General features: G+C 43.9%; 1 protein-coding gene across 1 annotated transcript in view; it reads left to right on the top strand.

Moving 5' to 3' along the window:
• The window catches only part of SARDH (sarcosine dehydrogenase), a 147,765-nt gene that overhangs the window by 106,577 nt on the left and 15,131 nt on the right, over nucleotides 1-26,057 (top strand). Inside the window, exons 18-20 of the mRNA XM_077468194.1 lie at nucleotides 12,358-12,520; nucleotides 15,773-15,941; nucleotides 21,396-21,531. Coding sequence (XP_077324320.1) covers nucleotides 12,358-12,520; nucleotides 15,773-15,941; nucleotides 21,396-21,531 — 468 coding nt within the window. The remainder of the gene's footprint in view (nucleotides 1-12,357; nucleotides 12,521-15,772; nucleotides 15,942-21,395; nucleotides 21,532-26,057) is intronic.

Genomic DNA, 26,057 nt, shown 5'->3' with positions numbered 1-26,057 from the left:
CTGTTATGTGTCACTGGGCCTCTGGGAACTGCTCCCATGTTCCATTAATCAGTAGACCAGCAAACACCACATGGGAATCGATAATGAAGCAACTTAACAAATCTCTTAGCACCCGTCTGGCCTTTGACGCCGTGCTATTTATCGGATGCTTTCTCACTTTTAACTTAAACAATGATGGAAAAAGATCCCCAGACTCTTTCACATAGGCAACACTGTCCACTGTACATTGGTCTGCATGTAAGAGAGCATGATCTTTTTTTCCCAATGGAGCACATTGGTGAGAACTGGTCACATTGAAAACAATGTATTTTCCCTGGTTGTTATGTTGCCCTTACTCCCAAACGGCTAAATGCACAGGTCACCCACATACACTGGAACAGCTTTACCAGCCAGAAGATACACTATATAAAGTAAACCTTCTGTGTGAGTGTGGCTCCATGGCATAAGGAGGGTGACGGTGCTTTTTTCGGAACTTGCATTTTGACAAATATTCATGGGCCACAAAAATCAGTCATTTTATTAATTGTACATGGATCTTTTTTTGTAATCAGCATGATATGATTCTGAACAAAAGAGATAGAGCTTTAGTAAAATAAGACAGTCAAAATAAATTTGATCCTTTATTGAGGCTGGGTTCACACTTATGCAAACTGGATGCGTTTTTCCCTGCATCCAATTCGCATGACAGGAGAGTGTGCCCGACTCTCAATGGAGCCGGCTCACACATCTCGGGGGCAGCCGTTGAGTGCATTGCACAGGGGTCCTGTGTGTCTTTGGCTCAGTTTTTCAGGTCCAAATTCAGGCAAAAATTCCAGCCCGATTTGTCCCTGAAACAGAGAACAGGGACACACTGGACCCCTGCTGTGAGCCAAATCCGTATTAGGTGTGAACCCAGCCTTAGTGCCGGTTCACACTAGTGCGATGCGAGAATCATGTGCCGGTTCACACTGCCATATGCGAACTGCTGGGGAGTGTCATTATATGTTAACGACACCCCCATTTCAGCTCACGTATCGCACTGCAAACTGACAGTTCGAACATGAATCGGATCGCATATGTGTGAACACACATGCGATCCGATTCTGGTCCAAACAGAAAAAAGGGTCCTGTGCGTGTTTGGACCGAACGCGGTTCGATATCAGCCATACTATCTGTATGGCTGATATTGCACCGCACAGACATCGCATGTAATGTGAACAGCAGTGCGCTGCGAATTACATGTGATGTCTGGCATCGCGCTAGTGTGAACCGGCACTAAAGGTTGAACAAAAATAAATCCAGTCTCCACGTTCAATCGTGACCCCATCAAATTCTCTCTGTCCATTTATGTCCCCATGGGTGTCTCCCTGTTTATTTATGTCCCCAGCAGAGTCTCCCTGTCCACTTGTGTCCCCAGCAGAGTCTCCCTGTCCATTTGTGTTACCATTAGATTGTTCCTGTCCATCTGTGTTTCCATCAGTGTTTCCCTGTTCATTTATATCCCCAGTAGAGTGTCCCTGTCCATTTGTGTCCCCAGAAGAGTCTCCCTATCCACTTGAGTCCTCATTACATTCATCCTGTCCATCCTTGTCGCCATCAGATTGTTCCTGTCTATCTATGTCCCTGTGTATTTGTGTATGCTAAATTACAGCAATAAAGGACGCTGACATTAATAGCGGTTCAGGAGCTGGGAGGTACAGCAGGTCTGCACTGATGCACTTCTTGGTTTCTAGGATGCCGGCAATCCTAGCAATCAACATCACAGTGAGGTGGTAAGGGCTTTGTCAGTGGGAACTATTAGGTTTCGCTACATACTGCACAGAGGGGGGAGGGTGTAGGGGTTAGGAGTTAGCCTGAATGGAAGTAAACTAGTGAACTGTGCAGTGAGTGTGAGGATTCACTGCAGACCATTTAAAATGACCTAGCTGGTTTAATGTAGCCCACGGGCCATGCTTTGGAGACCCTTGGGTTAAGTGAATAATGATTATCTTGTTGCAGTGGAAAGCTAGCGTGATATATCAGGCAGCAAGTAGACCTGTTGTCCCTAAATTTTATGTGTTGAAAGCACGGTTTGTTGTGCATGGGGTCGTGTAGCTGCTGACCAGTGTCCACAGCCAAAAGCACCTACAATGGGCATGTGAGCAACAGAACTGAACCACGGAGCAATGGAAGAAGGTGGCCTGGTCTGACAAATCATGTTTTCTTTTACATCATTTGGATTTGTGTATGAGTTGTTTACCTGGGGAAGAGATGGCACCAGGATGCAGTATGGGAAGAAAGCAAGCCGGTGGAGGCAGTGTGTTGCTTTGGGAAATGTTCTGGGAAACCTTAGATCCTGCCAATCATGTGGCTGTTTCTTGACATGTACCACCTACCTAACCATTGCTGCTGACCAACTACACCCCTTTAGAGAAGTGGTATTCCCTGATGGCAGTGGCCTCTTTTAGCAGGATAATGTGCCCTGCCACACTGCAAATATGGTTCAAGAATAGTTTGAGGAGCACAACAAGGTGTTTGAGGTGTTGACTCCCTGAATTCTCCAGATATTCATCGATTGAGCATCTGTGGGATGTGCTGGAAAAACAAGTTCAATCCATGGAGGCCCCATCTGTCACGTACCTTACAGTGGAGTCAGACTGTTGAGGGTGGCCTCTTGCACGGTTCCGGTCTCCACACCCCTGGAGGTGGTAACAGGGAGCGTGAAGACAGCGAAAGGGTGCAGGTGCCTGGAGACGCTGGGTCCTCACGGAGGAAGAGGTGTAGGTTGATCACGGAGGAAGACAGCGGAAGCCCAGCAGGTGTAAAGGAAACACTGCACGTCTGGAACAAGCAAGGTCGGCAACTGGCTGGCAATGCGGTACAGGAACGAAAAACAGGTGCGTAGTCAAGGACGAGCAAGGGTCTGGTAACGTGCTAGCAATGAGGTACAAAATCAGGAAGCAAGCCAAAGTCGTAAGTCCAAGCCGAGGTCAGAGATAGTAACAAGGAGTATCCAAAGGAATGGGTATCAGGAACAAGGTCACAGGAACAAGGTCAGAGGAACATCGATCAGGTGTCTCAGGAATAGCTGAAGACGATCCAGCACTGGAATCAGGCCAGGATCCCGTTTATATAGGGAGAGATGTGCCAGGATTGGTGAAAGTGGCCGTACGTGCGTGAGTACGTACATACGTTCAGTTTGCGCGGGTGCGTCCGCGTGTTCGGATTGGCGTACATCCACGTGTTCGGATTAGCGTGCGTCCGTTCGTTCCGGAACTCGTATGCCTCTGACGGGGACACCGCGCATGGCGCCTAAAACGAAGGTGAACCGCTGCTACACGGGGACGGGCATTCGCATGGTGAGTTCCCTGACACCATCTCACACTTTACAGGACTTAAAGGATCTGCTACAGGTGGTGCCAGATGCCACAACATAACTTCAGAGGTCTAGTTACATCTATGCCTCGATGGGTCAGGACTGTTTGACAGGAAAAAAGGGGGACCTACTCCAATATTACGTGAGTGATCATAAAGTTGTGGCTGATCAATGTATACTAGCTATATTTAAAATATGTATACATTTTCTAAATTACTGTATAACTGCATGAAATGGTGTGCCTGTTATATGTGCCCAGTTTTAGTTATTAAAGTAAATAGAGTGAACTTTTGCACAGTTGCAGAGTTTGCTGTATCGTATTAGCAGCTCGTTGATTTCACTTGTTGGCTAGACTTGCTCATTACTACACATTGATATGACTATTGGCTCTACATCTGATCACATTCTGAAATGCATCTAAAAAAAGACCATAGATTGCCTTTAAGTTCATATTATTGCAGCTCCTTTGGCTGTCAGTCTGTGCTGAGAAGTCTCCTGGTAATTAGAACTGACAGGTGAGCAGTCTTGGGGCTCACATTGTGATAGAGCCCTGAGTCTTTGTAGAGGAAATACAGAACAGCTTGCATTTCACTTTGCACTGACAGACTTTCAACTGGGGATTGAGGACAGATAGACAGCCAATACCCGGAGTGCTTCATATATACGGTCAGGCAATGAGCCGGTTTGACGAAGGGAACTCTGTTTTTATATATGTGGCATGTCTCATTATATTCCCCCCAGGTAGTGCTCCCACTGGGCTGTCACAGTGTTCCTACCTGTATGACAAGGACATCCCGCTATAATAATCTGAGCTAATTTAACTGCAGGTCTTCAGCATGTTCCTGCGAAAGTAGCGATTATGAGTCACTCTAAAGGTGATCGCAGCGAAATACGAAATGCGTGTTGAGGCTTGTTTTGGGGCCTGTTTATATAGAGGGATGTAGCAGTCTGTTTTCTTTTTGCCTCCGTGACATATATAGATATGGCATGTAATGTAGAACCAAAGTGAAAAAAAACCGGAATTAACCAAATGTCGAAAGGAGGTAAAAAACATTGAAACACAGAGGGATATGACATGGGTTGCAGCTTTTGGTGGCTTATGCCCCGTACACACGACCTGAAAATTGGCGACAGATCGTCCAACTTTTTTCGCTTACTAGTCGCAAGTTGAAATTGAAATAGGTTGCTAAAGTCACAAATTCTCGTATGACAGAAAAAAAAAAAAATTGGAAGTGATGTCATGTGTTGTAGTGTACTCGAATGGAATCTTCCACAGCCATTTGGGACATGGAACCCCCTGTTGCTCCGCTTCCGGTGCCAACTCCCAGAAACCTGTCCCACCTGAAAGCGAGACAACGCATCAGCTATAATGTTTTCTACGCCCGGGAGATGCACCGCATAAACAAAGACATTAAGTTGCAAGCATCCAAACTACCGGGGGGGAAGACGCAGAAACTTTATTGATCACCTGTACCACTCCCAGGTTGTCCCCATGAAACCGCACTTTCAGATCCCTGAAAAATATGCCCCATAACTCCACTGCCAATACCACCGGAAACGGTTCCAGCAGTAAGAGGTTTCTTGTAAAGCCTGCATCAATCCACAACTGCGGCCACGGACTGGCACTCCACTTGCCCTGAAAGAACTCCCCAAAACCTGAGGATCCAGCCGCATCAGTGCATCAGTGTATAACTCCAAATCGAAATTGCTTACCGGGCCAACCATCCACAATGCCCTACCATTAAATGACTCCAAAAAGGAGTGCCACACCTGCAGATCCTCTCTGTGTGCGTCGGACAATTCGATCTTGTGTGGGCTCCATCGGACCTTTGCTTGCCAAAAATCCGGCGGACTTTAGAAATAGAACATGTTTTACATTTTTCCAGCGGAACTCCACCGGACCGAGAAATCCGTTCGTGTGTATGCTAGTCCGACAGACAAAAACCGACGCTAGGGCAGCTATTGGCTACTGGCTATGAACTTCCTTATTCTAGTCCGGTCGTACGTCATCACGTTCTAATCCGTCGGACTTTGGTGTGATTGTGTGGGGCCAAGTCGTTCATTCAGAGAGTCCGTCGGAACTCCGCCGAAAGTCTGTCGGAAAGACCGTCAGACCTAGTCCCTCAAAGTCAGTTCGTGTGTACGCGGCATATTCTTAACCTCTGCCTTGAGAGTCTCAAGCTTGTCTTCGGGCAACCGGCACTCCATAGCACCGGAGTCCAGGACAATGCCCAGAAAAGTGATGACCATGCTTGGTCCCTCAGTCTTCTTCGGTGCCAAGGGTATGCCAAACCGATCCGCGTAGACGAGAGCACCGCTCTGATCTTGGATGATGCCGGGCCCACACAAAGGAAGTCGTCCCATTATTTCACTTTTAGGACTTCAATGCTTCATTATTTAATATTTTATGTACTACTATTCATGTGTTAGCGCTACATTTTCTATTAACACTTTATTTGAATATTTGTCACATTCTAGTGTAGCTGCTTTTTCACTGTTTTTAAGGGTTGTGCAGTTATATTTCTATTCACTTTCATTGTACTGCCAGCAGATCCCCTTTTTCCTACCGGCCGATTGTCCGGGGGGGGTTCCACCGGCCCCTCCCTGAAAAAACTGCCTCAGAGCCCTTACAGAGGTCATTAGACGCATCCACAGACTGATATCCTTGTGATCCCACTGCAGAGATGTCCGGATTGTCCTACGCTGCCTGAACTGCTCATCATACCTGAGCCATGCCGTACCCCCGTAGACTCTGTAAACTTCCGCAACCGCATCCAGGTAACAAAAGGACGCTGAACAATGTTCGGGGTTCTTTTCCCCTATCACACTTGCCATAATGGTGAATGCCTGCAACCAATTTTTCAACGGCACCAGCGAGAACATCACCATGTACTCACCTTTCCATACTTTTTCCCGTACCTCTGGTTTCAAATGTGCACCCAGTGGTTCCTCATAACACATATACTTTGCATTTTGCCGAATCAGCCAACGTAATCCCATCCTGTTTTCCCGCAGCATCCCCTGCCACCGCAGCCTTCCCGGCCACTTGCTGCCCCTGAACTGCGGTCTCCACTGAGGCGAGAGGAGCTGCCACTGCGGGAGAAGTCATCACCGCAACCTGTGTTGAAGCCCCCACTGGGACCCCCATTGGCGGAACCCACTCAGCCACTGGGCTAATGGAAGCTGAATCCCCATTTTCCCACCTGCTGACCAACTCCTTAAGGCCTGCCAAGAAACCCATCAAACCTGGATTCCCCCTAACCCTGGCACCGAGCTCCTCACCCATCATGGGAGCACCCACCTGTGAGGTTCCCGGCGCTATAGCTGTACCCTCCTGACTGCAGGGCCCACCCAGCTCACCCCACTCATGCGACAATGCTGTCCCTTAGAATGTAAAGTAATTGGTGACTTACCAGTCTACCATACTCCTACCAGCTGACCGTCTGGCTTCCATCGCCGCCATGCCATTCAAGGGCTCTTGATCATCCTCCGACCCAGTCAGTTCACACTCAGACCTTGGACCGGTTGTCTCAGCTTCACCTGAAGCCGGCCCTCCAGGCGACATGTCCCTGGATGCTGAGGGTCCACTGACCATCTGGCTTTGCCTCTGCGCTCTGGACCCACCTACGGATTTCGATGTTGCCTTCCCTGGACCTGGTGAGCTCCCATCATGTCTGCTGTCTTCCTCCCACACAGGTGTCCCCACCTGCCTCTCTTGCACCGTACTGTGAAGGACGCTGGCCGGGGTGGTAGCAGGCCCAGTGACCGCAACTGCCGCCATCCTTCGCCGAGGTTCCGATGCCGCTGATTTCATGCCAAGGGCGGAGCCCGTCCTCTTCCCCCTTACGGCCGATCCAGACCTCCTGGAATGGCTCCCTGGGACCCCCACCGCACGCAAGGCTGAACGTTTGGCAGGGGGGCCCGTGGGGGACTCCCATGATGATGCAAAGATCTAGGGGAGAGGCCCGGTGTAAAGCGCTCCGGAGGCCGGGACCTCCAAGCTTACACAGTCTCTCTCTCCCCCGGTATCTGAATCTGCAGCCAGCCCCGCCAACATTGGCCCAGGGTCTCCTGCAGCCAACCTGTGCCCCTTGTCACCACTTCCACCCTAAGCTGGGCCAGAATTCTCTCCACCTCTGCCATGGCTCCTGCTCTCTAAATTTCCCTCACACTGTGTTGCCCTGGGGGAGGAGCCAGCTCTTTTTATCTTTTTAACCACTTCTGCCCCCTCCCACTCCTCTTCTCCCCCAATACCAGACCTTTTACTAGCCTGTATCCTGTCCCTCTTTCCACTGTCATGTCTGCCCTCCGCTTCTTTCTTTATTTTTCTTTTGCTCCGGGCCTTTCTCGTTTTTAGAAGAGTTGGCCTATAACATCACAGGACATTTTTGAGGTGCAACAACCAGAATGAAGAATTCACTTTCAACAATGGCAAGCCTTATATTTCTCCCAGCACAGGTTGCCTTCAACACCACCTTTTGTGGAGTACTTTAATCCAAAAATAAATACATATCTGCAATTATTTAACTACCTTTCCATAAAAAGCATGCCAGCTGATGAGAAGTGCAAGCTTGCTTTTTGTGGAGTCATGAACCTGATGTGTGGCAGCTGTTTTTGAGTCAAAGATGGTGCACAAAAAAAAAAAGATTTCTATTTTTCTGGCTAGTAAGTGTACATTGCTCTGGAGCGGGCTTATGGTGCAGGTGGGAGGATGTGTATGAGAGGAGAGCAACATACGGCCCCACATTAGTGCCAGGATAAAAGGGATTTAAGCGCTTTTGCTCTAGGCCTTCCCTTAGGTAAACACCATGTGCTGGACTGAGAGCAGGGCTCTGATGGAGGAGATATCTTAGTGAAATCCCATTCTGTAGACAGATTTTATTCTTTTAACTCTTCCTATGTTTTTAGAGACTCATGTCACCACAATCAAAGCGGCCATCTTCAAAGGGGAAGGATTTGAGTGTGTCAAATCAAGTGCAGGGGTGGACTGACAACTCATGGGGCCCCCGGGCAATAGGAGATTATGGGGCCCCCGGGCAATAGGAGATTATGGGGCACCCAGGCAATAGGAAAAGATTATGGGGCCCCTGGGCAATAGGAGTATATGGGGCCCCCAGTCAATAGATTATGGGGCCACACAGTATACACATACACATACAGTATACACACACAGGCACATAATATACATACACAGAATACACATACACACACTGAAAAGGTACTGGAGAGGCGGGGCAGGTATAATCTTGGGATTTAAAAAAAAAAAAAACACAGATTTTTACATACTGTCCCTGGTTTTATTGAGGCTGGCAACCCTAATGGGGCCCCTTAGTGGCATGGGGCCCTCGGGCAGTGCCCGAGTGCCCGAATGGTCAGTCCGCCCCTGATCAAGTGTGTCAAATCAAGTAGTAGTACATGTGCAGGTTAAAAAATAATGGAAGCCTGTGCCTTTAACAGATAAGATCATGGTAATCGCACATAGTTATTAATGGTCAGGGCCTCAATGCCAGGCAGATTAGCAGGCATTCTACCTAATGTTTTAGCTACAGTTATCATCAAATGTATTACATTTTAGCTGTTTTAGTTATTTTGCCCTACACAAATACTACTTTGATTCCATGGCTGACATGGATTTTCCCGGCAACTTCATTCCACATAGCAAACTGACCTAGTAGTTCCGGTCCACATTGCCCACCTCCCCTGCTAATAATAAAATAATTTAGGAACTCATATTTTCTTCTTTTTTTTTTAAGAGTCTGGATCTCTAAAGTGTCATTGTACCTGTAAAAAAGATATGCAAAAAACAGGCAAAATATAGCGCTGGACGTCTCTTGTAGCAAAATTAGTAGCTGGCTCTTTAACCAAACGGCACAGATACCTCCGTAATGATGAGCAGTAAGAACTTCTTCAAATGTACACTGGCAGGATCTTCTACCCAGTTCTCCAGGACACTCTTTAGTATAGAAGCCTGCTCCTAAGCTGCTCAGCTCTTCAGCCATGCTCTTGATCTGCTTCCTCAATAAAGTACCTCAGTAAGACATCAAAATTCATCAGGCCCCAAGACCCGGGCCTGCTTCTGCTTTCTAAGGCCCATATAGCTCCAACACATTCCACAGTGCCGTACAAAGAACACACCCCACAGTCATGTCCTGTTATACATTTATTTAGAACTGGCATTTTCTCATGTGCTGTACAGAGAACACTAATGCCGCGTACACACCATCGAATTGTCCGGCGGACCACAGTACGCCGGACAAATCGATCGTGTGTGGGCTCTAGCGGACTTTTTCATCGTAAAAGTCTGGCGGACTTAGGGTGGGTTCACACCGGAGCGATGCGGGAACGCCGCAAATCTGCGGCGTTTTCCCGCATCGCATGCCTCCCGCCGGCAGTTCACACTGCCCTATGCGGACTGCTGGGAGTGTCAGTGAAAAGTTAATGACACCCCCAGATCAGTCCGCATATCGCAGTGCGATCTGCAAACTCAGACAGGAATCGGATCGCATGGTGTGAACACCCATGCGATCCGATTCTGCTGCGGACCAAAAAAAGGGTCCCGTGCGAGTTTGCGGCGGGTGCGATGCGAATTCAGCCATACTATCTGTATGGCTGAACTCGCATCGCACAGAGATGGGATGTGATTTGCACTGCAGTGCGGTGCGAATCACATCCGGTTCTCGCTGCCGCGGCGGTGTGAACCCAGCCTTAGAAAGTAGTTTTGGCTCAAAATTTGTCCGCCGGACTTGGCTTTCAGCGGACAATCCGTTCGTCAGTGTGCTAGTCTGGCGGACTAAGAATGACGCATGCTCAGAAGCAAGTACGAGAAGGAAGCTATTGGCTACTGGCTATTGAACTTCCTTTTTCTAGTCCCGTTGTACGTGCTGTACGTCATCGCGTTAGAAATCGCCTGACTTTCGGAGCGTCCGTGTGTGGCCAAGTCCGTTCGTTAGAAAGTCCGGCGGATTGTTTGCCGGACCAAGTCCGCCGGAAAAATTTGATCGTGTGTACGTGGCATTAGCCATTTCTATTTCGTCTCTGCACCAGAGAAGACTACATTGTAATGTCCTCACCACAATCACACACTTTCTTTTAATGTACATTTTCTATAGCTCACATAGCCATAGTGCTGTACACAAAACAAAGTACAGCTGTCTCTACACCGGAGGAGTTTATACACTAATATTCTCAAAAAAAGCCACATGTTTTTATTAACATACACTTAGTGGTGTACCTTAAGCTGGGCAAAATGTTATTCCATCCCGCGGTGCCTGCATTACTGCATAGTTCGGTCCTTAATGTCACTTGGCAAATCCAGTGGTGGGAGTACAGTGTCTGGATGTGCCCCCTACTGTTCACAGTTGATTAGTACAATTGACACACATTACATTTTTATGTGCCTTTACAAATACCCACTGACAACCAATGCAATACATTTATCTTATATTGGTGATAGTGGGAAGAAGACTGCACCTTAAATAGGTGGTCAGCATTATTATAAATTCTTTTTACTTTGGTGGTAAATGGGAGGAAGAATTCAGCCTACATTGGTGATCTGTGGGAGGAAAAATGCCTCTTATGTTGATAGATCATGGGAAGGATGCCCCTTACATTTATAGTCCGTGGGAAGAAGAATGCTTCTTACATTGGTGGTCAATGAGAAGAAGAATGTCCCTTACGTTGATGGTTACTGGGAGGAATAATGCCCCTTACATTGGTGATCACTATGAGAAAGAATGCCCATTACATTGGTGGCCAGTGGGAGAAAGAATATATTTTACATTGGAGGGCATGGAATAAAGAATACCTCTTACATGGGTGGTCAGAAGAATGTTCTTTACATTAGTGTTTATTGGGAGGAAGAGTGCCCTTTTACATGAGTGGTCAGTGGCAGAAAGGATGTCCTGTATGGTGGTAGTCAGTGGGAAGTAGAATGCTCTTTTCATTGATGGTCAGTGGGAGGCAAAATACCCCTTACATTGAGAGTGAGTGGAAAGAACATTGTCCTTTTACATTGGTGGTCAGCAGGAGGAAGAATGTCCCTTATATTGATGGTCAGTAAGAGAAAATTTGCCCCTTATGTTGTTAGCCAATGGAAAGAATGCAACATTGTTCTTACTCCCTACCAATATAAAGGGGATTCTACCTCTTTGAATGTAATGGCCATTTTTCCTAATGGTGACTGATGATTCTTTCCAGTGACCACCAATGTAAGGGACATTATTTTACTAATATGGTTTCTACCTACTGATTGGACTCAAGATATTGTCACCGTTGTCTTATTATGATTACCTGCGTCTTATTTTACCTGTCCGTTTGTTAAACATGTACTGTCATGATTAGTTAATTATTGCACATATTGTCACAATTGCCCCTTTGTTGCATGCATAATGTTGTGATTGCTCCATAGTTGCCCATGTGCAGTCACAATTGCCAATTGGTTGCCCACATGTATTGCCATGATTGCCTTTTTATTTGCCTGCACATTGGAAAGTCAGGGCTGTTTGTTTAGAGGACAATATTACGATAAATTATTCCCAGACCAGTCAATATCACAGCACTGCGCTATTATGCCCACATTTTGCCAAGGTGCACTACATTTGCGACTATTATACATTTGAACGTATTTTTTTACTGTATATTGTGTATTTAACATTTAGACAAAGGACGTTTTCACTGTCTCTGTTTCTTTTCTTGCCATTTTTGGTGCTTGTTTGTTTTTATGATTATTAATGAAAATAACTTGACATACAGCAAAGAAAAAAAAAATAGATACACTAGATGCATCACTGCACTACAATAGTCTGCAATTTTTGCACAAACTATGTATTACTGCAGTCGGTTTCAATTACTAGATTGGGTACTACAATGGTTAAAAATTTGAGTGTTCTGATGATCTGATTGGCTACTGGTTGCCTCAGTCTGCTAAATGTAGGAGCACAATATTTGGTCATTTAAGTTTCAAAGCACTTGAAGAACATTTTGAATCAACAGTCCCAAACAAATTCTTCTTTGTGTTATCCCAGGTTCGTGCCATCCGCCTGTCCTTCGTGGGAGAGATGGGTTGGGAGCTGCATATGCCTAGAGAAGCCTGTGTACCTGTGTACCAGGCAGTCATGGCTGCCGGTGCAAAGCATGGCACTGCCAATGCTGGATACAGAGCCATTGATTCCCTCAGCATTGAGAAAGGTAATATCCTACTTGGAAGGAAAAAAAATGCACTAATATGTCCTTACACCTTGGCTTGTGTACATCCAGTATGTGCTGTCTTAATACATTTACATTTACATTCAGCATACGGAACAAGGCAAATTCTACCATACAGAGTCCATGCATATAGACTAAGAACACATACTGGGAATGTCACCCAATTTACAGAATAATAGAACTGCTGCTATGCAGCATTCCTACGTACCGAACAAATGCACACACTGCACATTATATCCAGCATACACAAAAAGGAGGTAGTCCTGTGCAGTATCCATACATACAGAATAAGAAAAAAAACAACTCAGAATTACACCCAGTGTACGGAACAAGAGAAGTGGTAATGTGGGGTGTCCAGTACTGGGTCTAGAGCCCAGGGCGAGCATGCCAAATTTGCGCCCCCCTTAGGATGTATGAGCATTATGTGTCCGCAAAATTCCCGTCACAAAAACACTGAGCACTAATTTGCATGCTTACCCCCTAAGCATAAATTCTCCCTCCTCCCAGTACAAATCCGCCTCCCACCCCCCTCCCAAAAAAATAATTCACCCCTCTTAGCACAAATCCTCTACCCCTAAAATTTCCCCTCCATATACATATCTTCTACCCCCACTTCAAACCTCTCTCTACCAGCACAAATTACCCCCATATCCCCTCTCCTAACAAAAATCTTCTCCTTCCCAACACAAACCCCCCCCAGATCACCACCACCTGGGGGTGCCCATGTATAGACAATAACTGACCCTAAGGATTACACCCAGCATATAGGACAAGAGAAGTAGCACCGTGCAGGATCCATACACACAGAATAGGTACAAATACTGAGGATTAGATCCAGCATATATTATAAAAGAAATTGTACTGTGCAGCATCCATACATACTGAGATTAAACACTGAAAATTACTCACATCCTATGAAATAAGTGACACTAAGCAGGTGCTATACAAAATATTATATAAAATGACAATGTTAACACAATTACTGGAATTTGGAGCAGAGCTCCCAATTTACTCAGTTATAAATCTTTCTAAGTGAATTGAAGTTTGACTTTTCATTAGTCATGAAAAGATATTGACTTTTGTAAATTGAGACAAATTGGCTCATCTTACAGCAATCCTCTTTGTCAGAACATTTTTCTTTCTTCACTTTGAAATGTTAACTGGAGGAATCCATACCATTCCTCAAAGGAAAACTGCTTTTGGTCTAAACGTCAGATCACACGGGATACATTTGTTCATCCTTGAACAGACGTTCTGATTTAATGAGATTCCCTCAGCAGAGTCTACGTCTAATGCGATAGCAGTGACTTCTGGTATGTGCCGGGGAGCTTGGTGACACCTCCTATTAGAGGCAGATGTGAATTAACAAGCGCCGCTTTCAGCGTGGGAAATCATGAACGATGTTCGTTGAAATTGACGCCGCTAATTTCTGCAATATTCCCTTCTGCCGCCTTTAAATTAGAACCAACCTGATCTCGATTTCTGAATACCAAAGCTGGTTACTTTAGCTTAAACAGATCTTCAATGGGAATTTTTGAAGGTTGATTCCATGTCTTGCCAAAATATCAGACCTATTACTTAGTGTATCTATAGGCAAACCATTTTTTTTTTATTGTTTTGAACAGAGTAGAGAAGGGTTAAAGTGGTTGTAAACCCTTACAAACCACTTTGACCTACAGGTAAGCCTAGATTAAGGCTTACCTGTAGGTCCAAGAGATATCTCCTAAACCTACACAGCTTAGGAGATATTTGCCAAAAGACAGGCACCACTGACTACAGCATATATATATATATAGCGCATATATATATTAATGGTGATGTGGCCGCGAGTGGCGGCTCCCGTGCGCATGCACGGGAGTAACGTCATCGCGGCTTCGTCGAATGACAGCGCCGGAGCAGCGAGACCCACCAGAAAGATAGAGGCTCCGTACACAAGGGGACAGCGGTGACATCGCTGGCTCCTGTGTCAGGTAAGTGACACATAATGGACTACTATGCGATGCGATGCGATGCATAGTAGTCCATTATGCTTTACCTTTGCAGGGAATCAAAGAGGAAGTAAAACCCATCAGGGTTTACTTCCTTTTTAAAGTCTCTGTCAAGTTTTATTTTTCCCCATTGGGTAGATTCACCCCTCTATTTGTACCCTTGACCATTGTCGCTACGAGTGAATGAAAGTCCAAAATGTTATAGTTATCGAGAGACCTGTTCTGGTGACAACTGTCAAAGTGAGGATTTACCCTCACTTTGGGATATTTCCTCTAATGCCGCGTACACACGATCAAATTGTCTGGCGTACTTAGTCCGACATACAATCCGGCGGACTTTCTACCGAACGGACTTGGCCACACACGGACACACAGAAAGTCCGACGTTCGCTTGCACGATGACGTACAGCACATACGACGGGACTAGAAAAAGGAAGTTCAATAGCCAGTAGCCAATAGCTTCCTTTTTCGTACTTGCTTCTGAGCATGCGTCATTCTTAGTCCGCCGTACTAGCATACTGACGAACGTATTGTCCGCTGAAACCCAAGTCCGACAGGAAGATTGGAGTGCAAAAATACTTTCTTAGTCCGCCGGACTTCACGCTGGAAAAGTCAGCTGAAACCCACACACGATCGAATTGTCCGCTGAAATGCGTTTCGGCGGACTAAGTACGCCGGACAATCTGATCGTGTGTACGCGGCATAACTTCCCGTTGCTTCTCTGGGACAAAAAAATTACAAGAACTTCCCCCAATGGGACACATACAGCAAAAAAATGAATTGTGAAAAAAAGTTTTGGCTACACATACACTTTAAACTACGTAATCCGGAGCAGCCAATCAGAAATCTGCTTTCATCATTCTACCTGTCATGTGGGAGAGGTTAGACATAAAAAAATAAATCTTAATTTTTCCTTTATGTCACGTTCCTCTTTGGAGGCAGCTGGAAGGTGAAGTGTGCACAACTGGTGGTGATTCTGTTGCCACAATTCCATTCCATACCCATTCTGAATAATTGGTTAGGGCCAGAATGGCACAGCAGAATTGTGATAAAGGGGACCCGATACAGAAAATAGAGTATGCATAATAAATCTATAACATACATTTCATATATTTGCATTTTAGTATATCGTACAAATAGCAATACAATTAAAACATATTATAAATACACTATATAATGATTTATTCAATATATCATAAAAAAAATAAAATAATGCTCTATAGGTAGTACTAATGTCATATTTTAGGCTACCGTCACTGGCATGCGGACTTGCGCCCGGATGACACACCACTGGAAGCAGGGCTTGGCTTCACCTGCAAGCTGAAATCCAGCACCCCATTCTTAGGACGAGATGTTTTGGAGGAACAAAAAGCTAAAGGCGTGACCAAGCGTCTGGTGGGCTTCACTATTAATGAGTGAGTAATTCATTCTGATCAATCCAAAAAAAAAAAAAATCCAAGATTAAAGATCATATTTCTTCTCAGCTTTTTATGACTTCTTTATCTTTTCATTTTTTTTCATCTGAGTCTTACTTTTCCAACTGAATTCTGCGTAGTGTAAGATGAATGAAAAGTCTGACATGGAGTGAGACCACATGGGGAGTGAGACCACATGGGGAGTGAGGCCAGGTGCTGCACAGGAGTAGTGATGAGCTTCATGTTCGAGTCGAACGTACGTTCGACTCGAACATTGGCTGTTCGGCCGTTCGGCGAATTCCGGCGCGCGGACCACAATGCACTGCGGTGGCGCAGTGCATTGCTGGCTCATGATTGGCCAAGCATGCACTGTGATCCCGCATGCTTGGCCAATCGTAGCGCCAGCAGCGAGGAGAGCCATGATTGGCCACAGGCATCCTGCCTGTGGCCAATCATAGCTCAGGCTGTGTAGTGCACGCCCCACACTATATAAGGCCGCCTTTGAGGCGGCCTCGTGTAGTGTGTTAGCATCTGAAGCAGTGGGTGTTCTGTGTACCTTCAACACAGTACACACCGATCGTTTTTGGCTGATTTCCTATCTTGCTGCTGTGTAGTGGTTGTTGTCTGTGCCCTGACCGCAGTATACACCACTATATTCACCTCACCTATATAGCTAGTGATCTAGCTTTAACCACTTAACAACTGCCCATTGCCGATTAACGGCTTCAGGGCGGTTGTTTAACTCTGAGAGGCCGTTAATTAGCGGCCTCCCAGAATCCTGCTCTCGCGCGCCCCCTGGGGCGCGCACTCGAGAGCATCCGTGACCGCCGGGTCCACAGGACCCGGCGCATCACGGATCACGGTAAACGGCCGCTCGTCGCGGCCGTTTACCACGTGATCGCTCCGTCAAATGACGGAGTGATCACTTGTAAACAAACCGGCGTCATGTTATGACGCCGGTTCCTCCCCTCTCTGTACCGATCGGTACAGCGGAGGGGAAAGAGATCGGTGTCAGCAGCGATGTGGGCTGCATCTGCAGTGCCCACATCGCTGCTCACCGAATTTAACCCCTCAATTCCCTGCCAATACTCTGCAATACCAGTGCATACTCTGCAGTACCCTGCCATTACTCTGCAGTACCCCGCCATTACTCTGCAGTACCCCGCCATTACTCTGCAGTACCCCGCCATTACTCTGCAGTACCCTGCCATTACTCTGCAGTACCCCCCATTACTCTGCAGTACCCCCCATTACTCTGCAGTACCCCCCAATACTCTGCAGTACCCCGCCATTACTCTGCAGTGCAGTACCCTGCCATTACTCTGGAGTACCCTGCCATTACTCTGCAGTACCCCCCATTACTCTGCAGTAACCCCCATTACTCTGCAGTACCCTGCCATTACTCTGGAGTACCCCCCAATACTCTGCAGTACCCTGCTATTACTCTGTAGTACCCCACTAATACCCCGCCAATACTCTGCAATACCCTGCCATAAATTGCCATACCCAGCCATACTCAGAGATACCCAGCCATACTCGGTGATACCCTGAAATACCCAGCCATAGACGCCCCCCACCCCTCACCGCCCTCCGGTGCTTCTACCAACTCGCCAGTACGATCAAAGCCAGAATCTTTTTTTTATTTTTTATTTCAGGCTTCCCAGCCTAGAGGTGAGATGTGGGGTCATATTGACCCCCAGATTTCACTGTAAAGAGGACCTGTCACCCCATATTCCTATTACAAGGGATGTTTACATTTCTTGTAATAGGAATAAAAGTGATCAAAAATATATTTTTGGGGAAAAAAATGTCAAACTAAAATAAATAAAGTAAAATGAACAATAAAAAAAAAAAAAAAAAAATTTAAAGCGCCCATGTCCCCATGTGCTCGCATGCAGAAGCGAACGCATGCGTAAGCCCCGCCCACATATGAAAACAGTGTTCAAACCACACATGTGAGGTATCGCCGAGAACGTTAGAGCGAGAGCAATAATTCTAGTCCTAGACCTCCTCTGCAACTCAAAACATGTAACCAGTAAAAAAAATTTTAAGCGTCGCCTATGGGGATTTTTTAAGTAGCGACGTTTGCCGCCATTCCACGGGCATGTGCAATTTTGAAGAGTGACATGTTTGATATCTATTTACTCAGCATAACTTCATCTTTCACTTTATGCAAACATTGGGCTAACTTTACTGTTTTTTTTGTTTGTTTTTTAAGCACAAAACTGTTTTTTCCCCCCAAAAAACGCGTTTGAAAAATTGCTGTGCAAATACCGTGTGAGATAAAAATTTGCAACAACCACCATTGTATTCTCCAGGGTCTTTTGGTATGGATATGCTGTGTGTGTGAAATAACCTGATAATATGACAATTTTGTGGAAAAAAAAAAAAAAAAAGGAAATAGGCCGTCAGTACTTCAGGTGTGATCAATTTTCAGATATTGGCACCATAGCTTGTGGACTCTATAACTTTCACAAAGACCAAATAATATCCACCAATTTGTACTTATTTTTACCAAAGATATGTAGTAGTATGAATTTTGGCCAAAATTTATGAAGAAAAAATTACTAATCTGCTAAATTTTATAACAGAAACGAAGAAAAATTCATTTTTTCGCAGAATTTTCGGTCTTTTTTCTTTTATAGCGCAAAAAATTAAAAACTGAGAGGTGATTAAATACCACCAAAAGAAAGCTCTATTTGTGTGAAAAAAAGGACAAACATTTCCTATAGGTCCAGTGTTGCATGACTGAGTAATTGTCATTCAAAATGTGAGGGCACCGAAAGCTGAAAATTGGTCTGGTTATTAAGGGTGTTTAAGTGCCCAGTGGTCAAGTGGTTAATAATAGAGCTTGCAGTCAGTAGTGTTAGGAGATAGTGCGTGCTGTCTGCGTGCTCTGTACCCAGTACATACCGCTATAATATAGGGCAGGCCCCTACTTTCAAACATCCAACTTACAAACATCTCCTACTTGCAAACGCAAGGAGACAGCAGCAAGTGAGATGAAAAAAGATGGACGACAAAACAAATTATACAGGGGTGATAACCCTTCCCTATGTTTTCCAAAAAGCTTAAAAATAGTTTTTTTGACTGGAGCTACACTTTAAAAATGTACCGGTTGAAAATTACAAACAGATTCAACTTAACACAACAAACCTACACAGTCCCTGTCTTGTTTGCACCGCCTGTATACTGCTGTTCTGAGTATATAGGGCCTGGGGGCCACACGCATTTCCTTTTTTTAATATGGGTACGGGGTTCCCCTTAATATGTGTACAAGACCCAAATAGGCTGGTAATGGGCAGGGAGGGCTACCCATGCCATTTTCTCAATGATTTTCAACCATATTGCAGGAACCAGATATAACATTAAAACCGCAAGCAGTTTTAAATGGTGTTATTTCCGTTTAATGTCATTTTGTGCAGGGACTGTTCTAAACACGGGAAACACGTGGCACTTCACAGGCATACTACAGACACCCCCCAGGCACCATATTTAAAGGAATATTTCACCTTTTTTTTTCACTTTAATCGTCATTAAAATCAGTGCTCCCGCCAAAACGGCAGTTTTTAAAACTTTTTTAGGCAGTGACCCATGTCCCCTGAGGCAGGAGGCAGGTCGCCAAACCCTTTTTAGGACACTATCTTGCTTATTAGCCGTTAGAATTAGCACTTTCCATTTCGAACGTTCGAGTCCCATAGACTTCAATGGGGTTCTAACGTTCGCTTCGAACGCGGGGGTCGTTCGCAAGTTCTGGTGCGAACCGAACCGGGGGGTGTTCGGCTCATCCCTACACAGGAGAGGAATTGGGAACTCAAGTGCAGAGACTTTGTCATGAGAAGCTAGGTGATGACTCAAAGCTGAAATGTCATTTTTCGTTTAGGTGCATCCCTTAAACTTCCTTGTAAAAGAAAAATAGGAAAACATCATCTAGAGCAGCTGTGTATTGGGTGTTGGTCCATGTTTGTTCCAGGTCTCTCAGTCACTCAAACTTCAGGGCGAGGATGACTGCTCTAGAGCCTGCACCTTTAATAATAGGTTAGCAGTGACAATTTCAGTACGTCTTTCCTAATGGGTTCTCACACAAAGATACAGTTTATTGGGTCAAGTGGTCTCTGTTTTATCCTTTGTTGACTATGCAAAGGCAGGATGCTGTTAAGTTATGTGCAATGTATTTTCCCTAATTAAAAACACTTAAAAAAAAAAAAAAAATATATATATATATATATATATATATATATATATATATATATATATATATATATATATATATATCTTATAAGTAAAATTACTAAAATCATTAAATATTTTAATTGGTTAACACTTAGTTATGTGCAATGTATTTTCCCTAATTAAAAATACTTAAAAAAATAAATAATATATCTTATAAGTAAAATTACTAAAATCATTAAATATTTTAATTGGTTAACACTTAGTTATGTGCAATGTATTTTCCCTAATTAAAAATACTTAAAAAAATAAATAATATATCTTATAAGTAAAATGACTAAAATCATTAAATATTTTAATTGGTTCACACTTAAGTGTGTTAAGTTATGTGCAATGTATTTTCCCTAATTAAAAACACTTAAAAAAATAAATAATAATAATAATAATTTAAAAAAAATATATATATAATATTATAAGTAAAATTACTAAAATCATTAAATATTTTAATTGGTTAACACTTAAGTTATGTGCAATGTATTTTCCCTAATTAAAAATACTTAAAAAAAAATAATAATAATAATATATATATATATATATATATATATATATATATATATATATATATATTATAAGTAAAATTACTAAAATCATTAAATATTTTAATTGGTTCACACTTAAGTGTGTTAAGTTATGTGCAATGTATTTTCCCTAATTAAAAACACTTAAAAAAAAAAAAATAATAATAAAAAAAAAAAAAATATATATATATATATATATATATATATATATATATATATATATATATATATAATAAGTAAAGTTACTAAAATCATTAAATATTTTAATTGGTTAACACTTACCGCCTTAACGTGCACTGGTATTTTGTAATATTATGTGTCAAAATGAAATGCATATTGGTCATTAGTGCATGGCACCTGTACAAACTATGGGTCTCTGCTCAACAAACTATTACATCCTGTTGAGTGATAATACATTTCATGCAAGAACTGTGCTGCCTATTTTTTTAGCATCCTGGGAGATGAGGTTTTCTTTTCATGGCTCAGTTGTTTTATTATGACATACTTGTATATATTAAATAAATAAATAAATGCTATGCACCTGGCTGAAAAAGATAAGTGGAAACCAGTAAAATTATAATTTATATTACTGAGTCTGTTGTCGTCTATTTTTTATACAGTTATAATGGTATTCTGCTATGTGACATACAGTAGAGCTTAATGAAGTTATTTGAATAATCGGTACTATGATAATTCTTCTGTGCAGGAAAGTCCCATTGTTTGGTCTGGAAGCAATATGGAGGGATGGCATTGCAGTAGGACACATTCGAAGGGCCGACTTTGGTTTTGCCATTGATAAAACCATTGCTTATGGCTACATCAGGAACCCTGAGGGGGGGCCGGTAAGTACCACGTGACAAATTTACTTGGAATGCTGCAAGAAACGTGAAAATGCACAATCACTGGAAACAGCCAATAAGCATTGAGATTTTTAGTATGGGAACTGTTGACAAATGATGCCAGTAGTTTCAGAATATTCAACAGGCTTAATTCACTAAGCTTTAATAATCACCATTTGTCATGACAACCATTTTTTTTTTTTGAGCGATGAGTTCTAACAATAAAACATATGTTGAAAACAATGATCATTATATCAAATAACAATTGTTACACTTTAGTGAATTGAGCTGGACCTGTTAGCTGGCATTAGACTTTAAATTAGCAGTTCAGTTAAACGTGCTCAATTTAGCCAAGCAGTACAAGGGATTGCATTGTATTTAAAGTGGTTGTAAACCCTCCCCCACAACTTTGTCCCATGTAAATCAGCATAAAAAACCCTAATGAACACTGCTTGTAGATATCTCCTTACTTGCTTAGTATTGTTGTATTCCTTGTTGTTCTGTAGAATGAAGTCACTGAGCATGCCCAGATCTCCCCTGATTTAAGGCACACTCTCTATGTCTTATCTATCTGTTATCAGGACTTCCTACAGCACAACACTGAACTCTGCTAATCACTCAGAGCTTCCTCCTACACACCATGTGACCTCACATACAGTCTAAACTTGGCCATTACTGCAGTCTTATCAGCTGAAGTTGATAAGTCTGACAAAGGCAAACATTAGACATCGGCACAAGTAAATACTATGAAATAAACAAGTCAGCTACGAACAGGGAAGCAGGGTTGCCATAGAAACGTTGGAATGAGAAGGAGGCTTGGTTAACAGTACAGGAAGTGCTCAATGTAAGGGCGGAAATACACTCCACTGTGGACTCAGAAAACAATACTTAAGATGGCGCTGCCTAACCCCTGGAAACAAGTTCTCTAAAGTTTCTTTAAACAGTAAGTAATATGCGATTTGGGCTGATTACAGCGGCTATAGTCTGATAATGACTTATTATAATGGACTAAATGAAAAGAAGCATCAGAGTGGGAGAGTTTTCTTCCTCTTTAACATTTATGTGATACTGGTTATAAATGGAGCAGCTTGTCAGGTTTTCCTTTTGAATTGTTGAGGGTCACACCTATGACAGGTCTGGAGCTGAACTAAAGAGGGATATTGAATTTCTCTCCCCTCTAGCCTCTTTTTCTGTTCCTAGTTGACAACAAATAGATGAAACCTATTATTTTGTTCGTATTCAAAATTCTAAATTTTTCAGAGATACAGAATTTATTCAAAATCCTTGTCTGATGCTCTTTGGGTGTATACTGTATATTACCATGCCAAACAAATGCATTGAAAAGAAAAAAAAACAAGAACTCACATTACATTGAAAAATGTCAGTTTTTAAAGAAGCAGAGACATTAGAAAGTCTCAAATTAATTCAGAGCTCGACATAAAGTACATTCACATCAGTCCCTGTCCGCAAGGAGCTTACAGTCTTTTTTTTTTTTCAAATATATTTTTATTGAATTTTCTAAATTTGGGCAAACGCCCAGCAAACTTACAAACAGTGGTTAAACAGTAGAGGTCGCAGCCACCGAACGACACATTCTGGTAACTGCAAACGTCTTTAAATACGTTCAGTAGGAATCAGGAAAGATCCACAGGAGATGTGTTCAACTATCACCCGGCGACTTTATCCCGGAGGCTCAAACAACACAGAGAAGGTAAAGTTACCGACTGCCCTGAGTCTCCAAGAGTCATTCTGCATGCATGAATAAAATCGTCCCCTGATAGATCAGAAGGCTGCCACCGGAGGAAAGAAGGAAGAAAGAAAGAAAGTTAAGTAGCAAGAAAAGAAGAGGGGGGAGGGTGGGAGGATGAAGGGAATAACAACTGCTCCGCCCATTTCCGCTTCCACAAAATTAGAATCAGGCTGCCTTATCTAAAGTATGGCAGGTTATGATCGCTCAGGCCTTAAAGCGGAGGTCCACCCTAAAATGGACCTTCCGCTCATCGGAATCCTCCCCCCCTCCGGCGCCACAATTGGCACCTTTCAGGGGGGAGGGGGGTGCAGTTACCTGGATAATCCAGGTAACTGCACCCACTTCTGGGCTAGCTCTCTGCGGAAAGGGGCGTAAATTACGCCCCTTTCCACAAGTGCCCGCCCCCTTCCGCAAGTGTCCCGCTGCCTGCTGGGAAACACACAGATCCCAGAGGCAGCGGGGACCGTCCTCATTGCGCAGCGCGGCTCACGCATGCGCAGTAGGGAACCGGGAAATGAAGCCGAAAGGCTCCACTTCCTGATTCCCATACCCAAGATGGCGGCGGCAGCACCCGAGAGACGATCGAGAGATCGGCTTCGGGTGCCGACATCGCGGGCGCACTGGACAGGTAAGTGTCACTATTTTAAAAGTCAGCAGCTTCAGTATTTGTAGCTGCTGACTTTAAAAAAAAAAAAAAACGCGGAGTCCCGGCGGACTCCCGGCGGACTCCCGCTTTAAGAAGGGACTTTCCTACTTCTGAATGTATAAATATGTTCCATAGGGACCAGGTTTTCTTATATGCATCTAGATTACAGTCTTCACATGCATACATACAAATACTTAGGCCAATTTTGGCAAGAACCAATTAACCTACCAGCATATATCATATAAAATGATCATCCATAAATGGCTCATTTCTACCCGCAATGTAGTGCCCACTATCACTCTCATGATGTTTTACGGCAACAATTGGAAGTGTTCATTACCGCTTGCATAGATTTTTTCAGCTTGCATGAAATGACCTGTGTGAATAGTCTAATTAATATCTTCACAATAGCCAGGGCCATTTTTAAGGCAGGGCAAAAGGGGCAGCTTCCCTGGGCCCTGTCATTATTGTGGGTGCCAAAGCAGCTGCCTCATACTTGCCAACTATCCTGGTTTAAATTCCCTCGTCCCTTGAGGTTTTAGTCCTGTGCTGTGTCCCAATATCTCAGTGTGAAGTGCTGCTACTAATGCTGCCCAGCTCTGCCTTATTGTTGTCTGCAGATGACTCACCTGCAGACCCGGTGTTTACATGTAAATTACCGACATTCATATGTAAATAGCGGTGGCATTCATATGTAAAGGTTGCATTCATATGTCAATAGTGGCCGCCATGTGGCATTGATATGTATATCATGCACTCCTGAGGTCATATCCACAGTAATCTCTAGCAACTAGTCAACAAGCAGAAATCATGTGCTGTGACCTCTAGCAACTAATCAGTGAGCCGTAATGTGTGCTGTAACCTCTAACAACCAGTCAGTGAGCGGTAATGATACACTGTAACCTCTGGCAACCAATTGCAATAGCTGCCTGATCTGATACAGTAAACTGATTTTGAGTCTAGCTGCTATTTATTGTATGTCTCAGAGCAGGTGGAGAGCGAAACTGCATGGGGGGGGGGGGGCCCAAGAAAAGTTTTTTGCCCAGGGTCCAATCAATATTAAAGACGGCCCTGACAATAGCAAGAGAGAAGGAAGATGTGAACCAAGTGTGGTAGACAAATCACAAGATGCGACTTACCCTGGCATAATAAAGCAGATGTCTATCTGATCTTCATGGGGAGAGATGCTCTCATCTATTGCCAACCTTTCATACTAGGAATTTTTTTCTGTAATGGACACTTCTTTCAGTTTTTAAATCCTTTCACAGAGTGAGAAATAGCTTTGGCTAGAAAATCACAAAATAAGCACTTTCAGTTAATTGCTCATTTAAAATGTGGTAATTATGTCATTTTCTTGATTTAAATACTTAAAAAAGAAAAAAAGGGCTCTCCAGCACGCGACGTGTAATTTAGTCATTTAGAAACTATAGTTCATTAAAAGCTTGTTTTATTTCAATGACTTCTCAATCTTTTCCAAGTAATTGAACCTCCATCAAAGTGTACCAGCCTATCTGTCAAAGGCCGCGTACACACGGGCGGACTGTATGGCGTACTTAGTCCGTCGAAACACATTTCAGCGGACAGTCCGCTCGTGTGTGGGCTTCAGCGGACTTTTTCGGCGTGCAGTCCGGTGTACTAAGTATTTCGGATTTTTCGAAATTCTGTCCGTCATACTTTGGTTTCAGCGGACAATCCGCTCGTCAGTAGGCTAGTTCGACGGACTAAGAATGGCGCATGCTCAGAAAGGATTTACACGGCGGAAGGTTGCATTGCTGTGTATTGGACTTCCTATTTCTAGTCCCGTCGTACGTGCTGTACACGTCATCGCGCAAGCTTTCGACGGACTGTTTGTGCATCCGTGTGTGGTCAAGTCCGTTCATTCGAAAGTATGACGGACTGTCCGTCGGATTGTATGACGGACTAAGTAGGCCATACAGTCCGCCCGTGTGTACGCGGCCAAATGCTTCAAAATGTGAGGATTATTGTTTTGGATCCTGTGTTTAGCCATGCCCCCTAACATTATGTCATATCTGGGTGGCACACTTGTCTTTTTTTATGATTTCCCTCGTGCCTCCAACTGCATGGTCCATGTAATAGAGCAGAAGTAGGGTACTACTACCCAATATGATCAGA

Source organism: Lithobates pipiens, unplaced genomic scaffold (genome assembly GCF_037356315.1).
Source record: "Lithobates pipiens isolate NorthernLeopardFrog02 unplaced genomic scaffold, aLitPip1_a1.2 Scaffold_11, whole genome shotgun sequence".
Taxonomy (NCBI): domain Eukaryota; kingdom Metazoa; phylum Chordata; class Amphibia; order Anura; family Ranidae; genus Lithobates; species Lithobates pipiens.
This window is presented reverse-complemented; position numbering and strand designations above follow the sequence as displayed.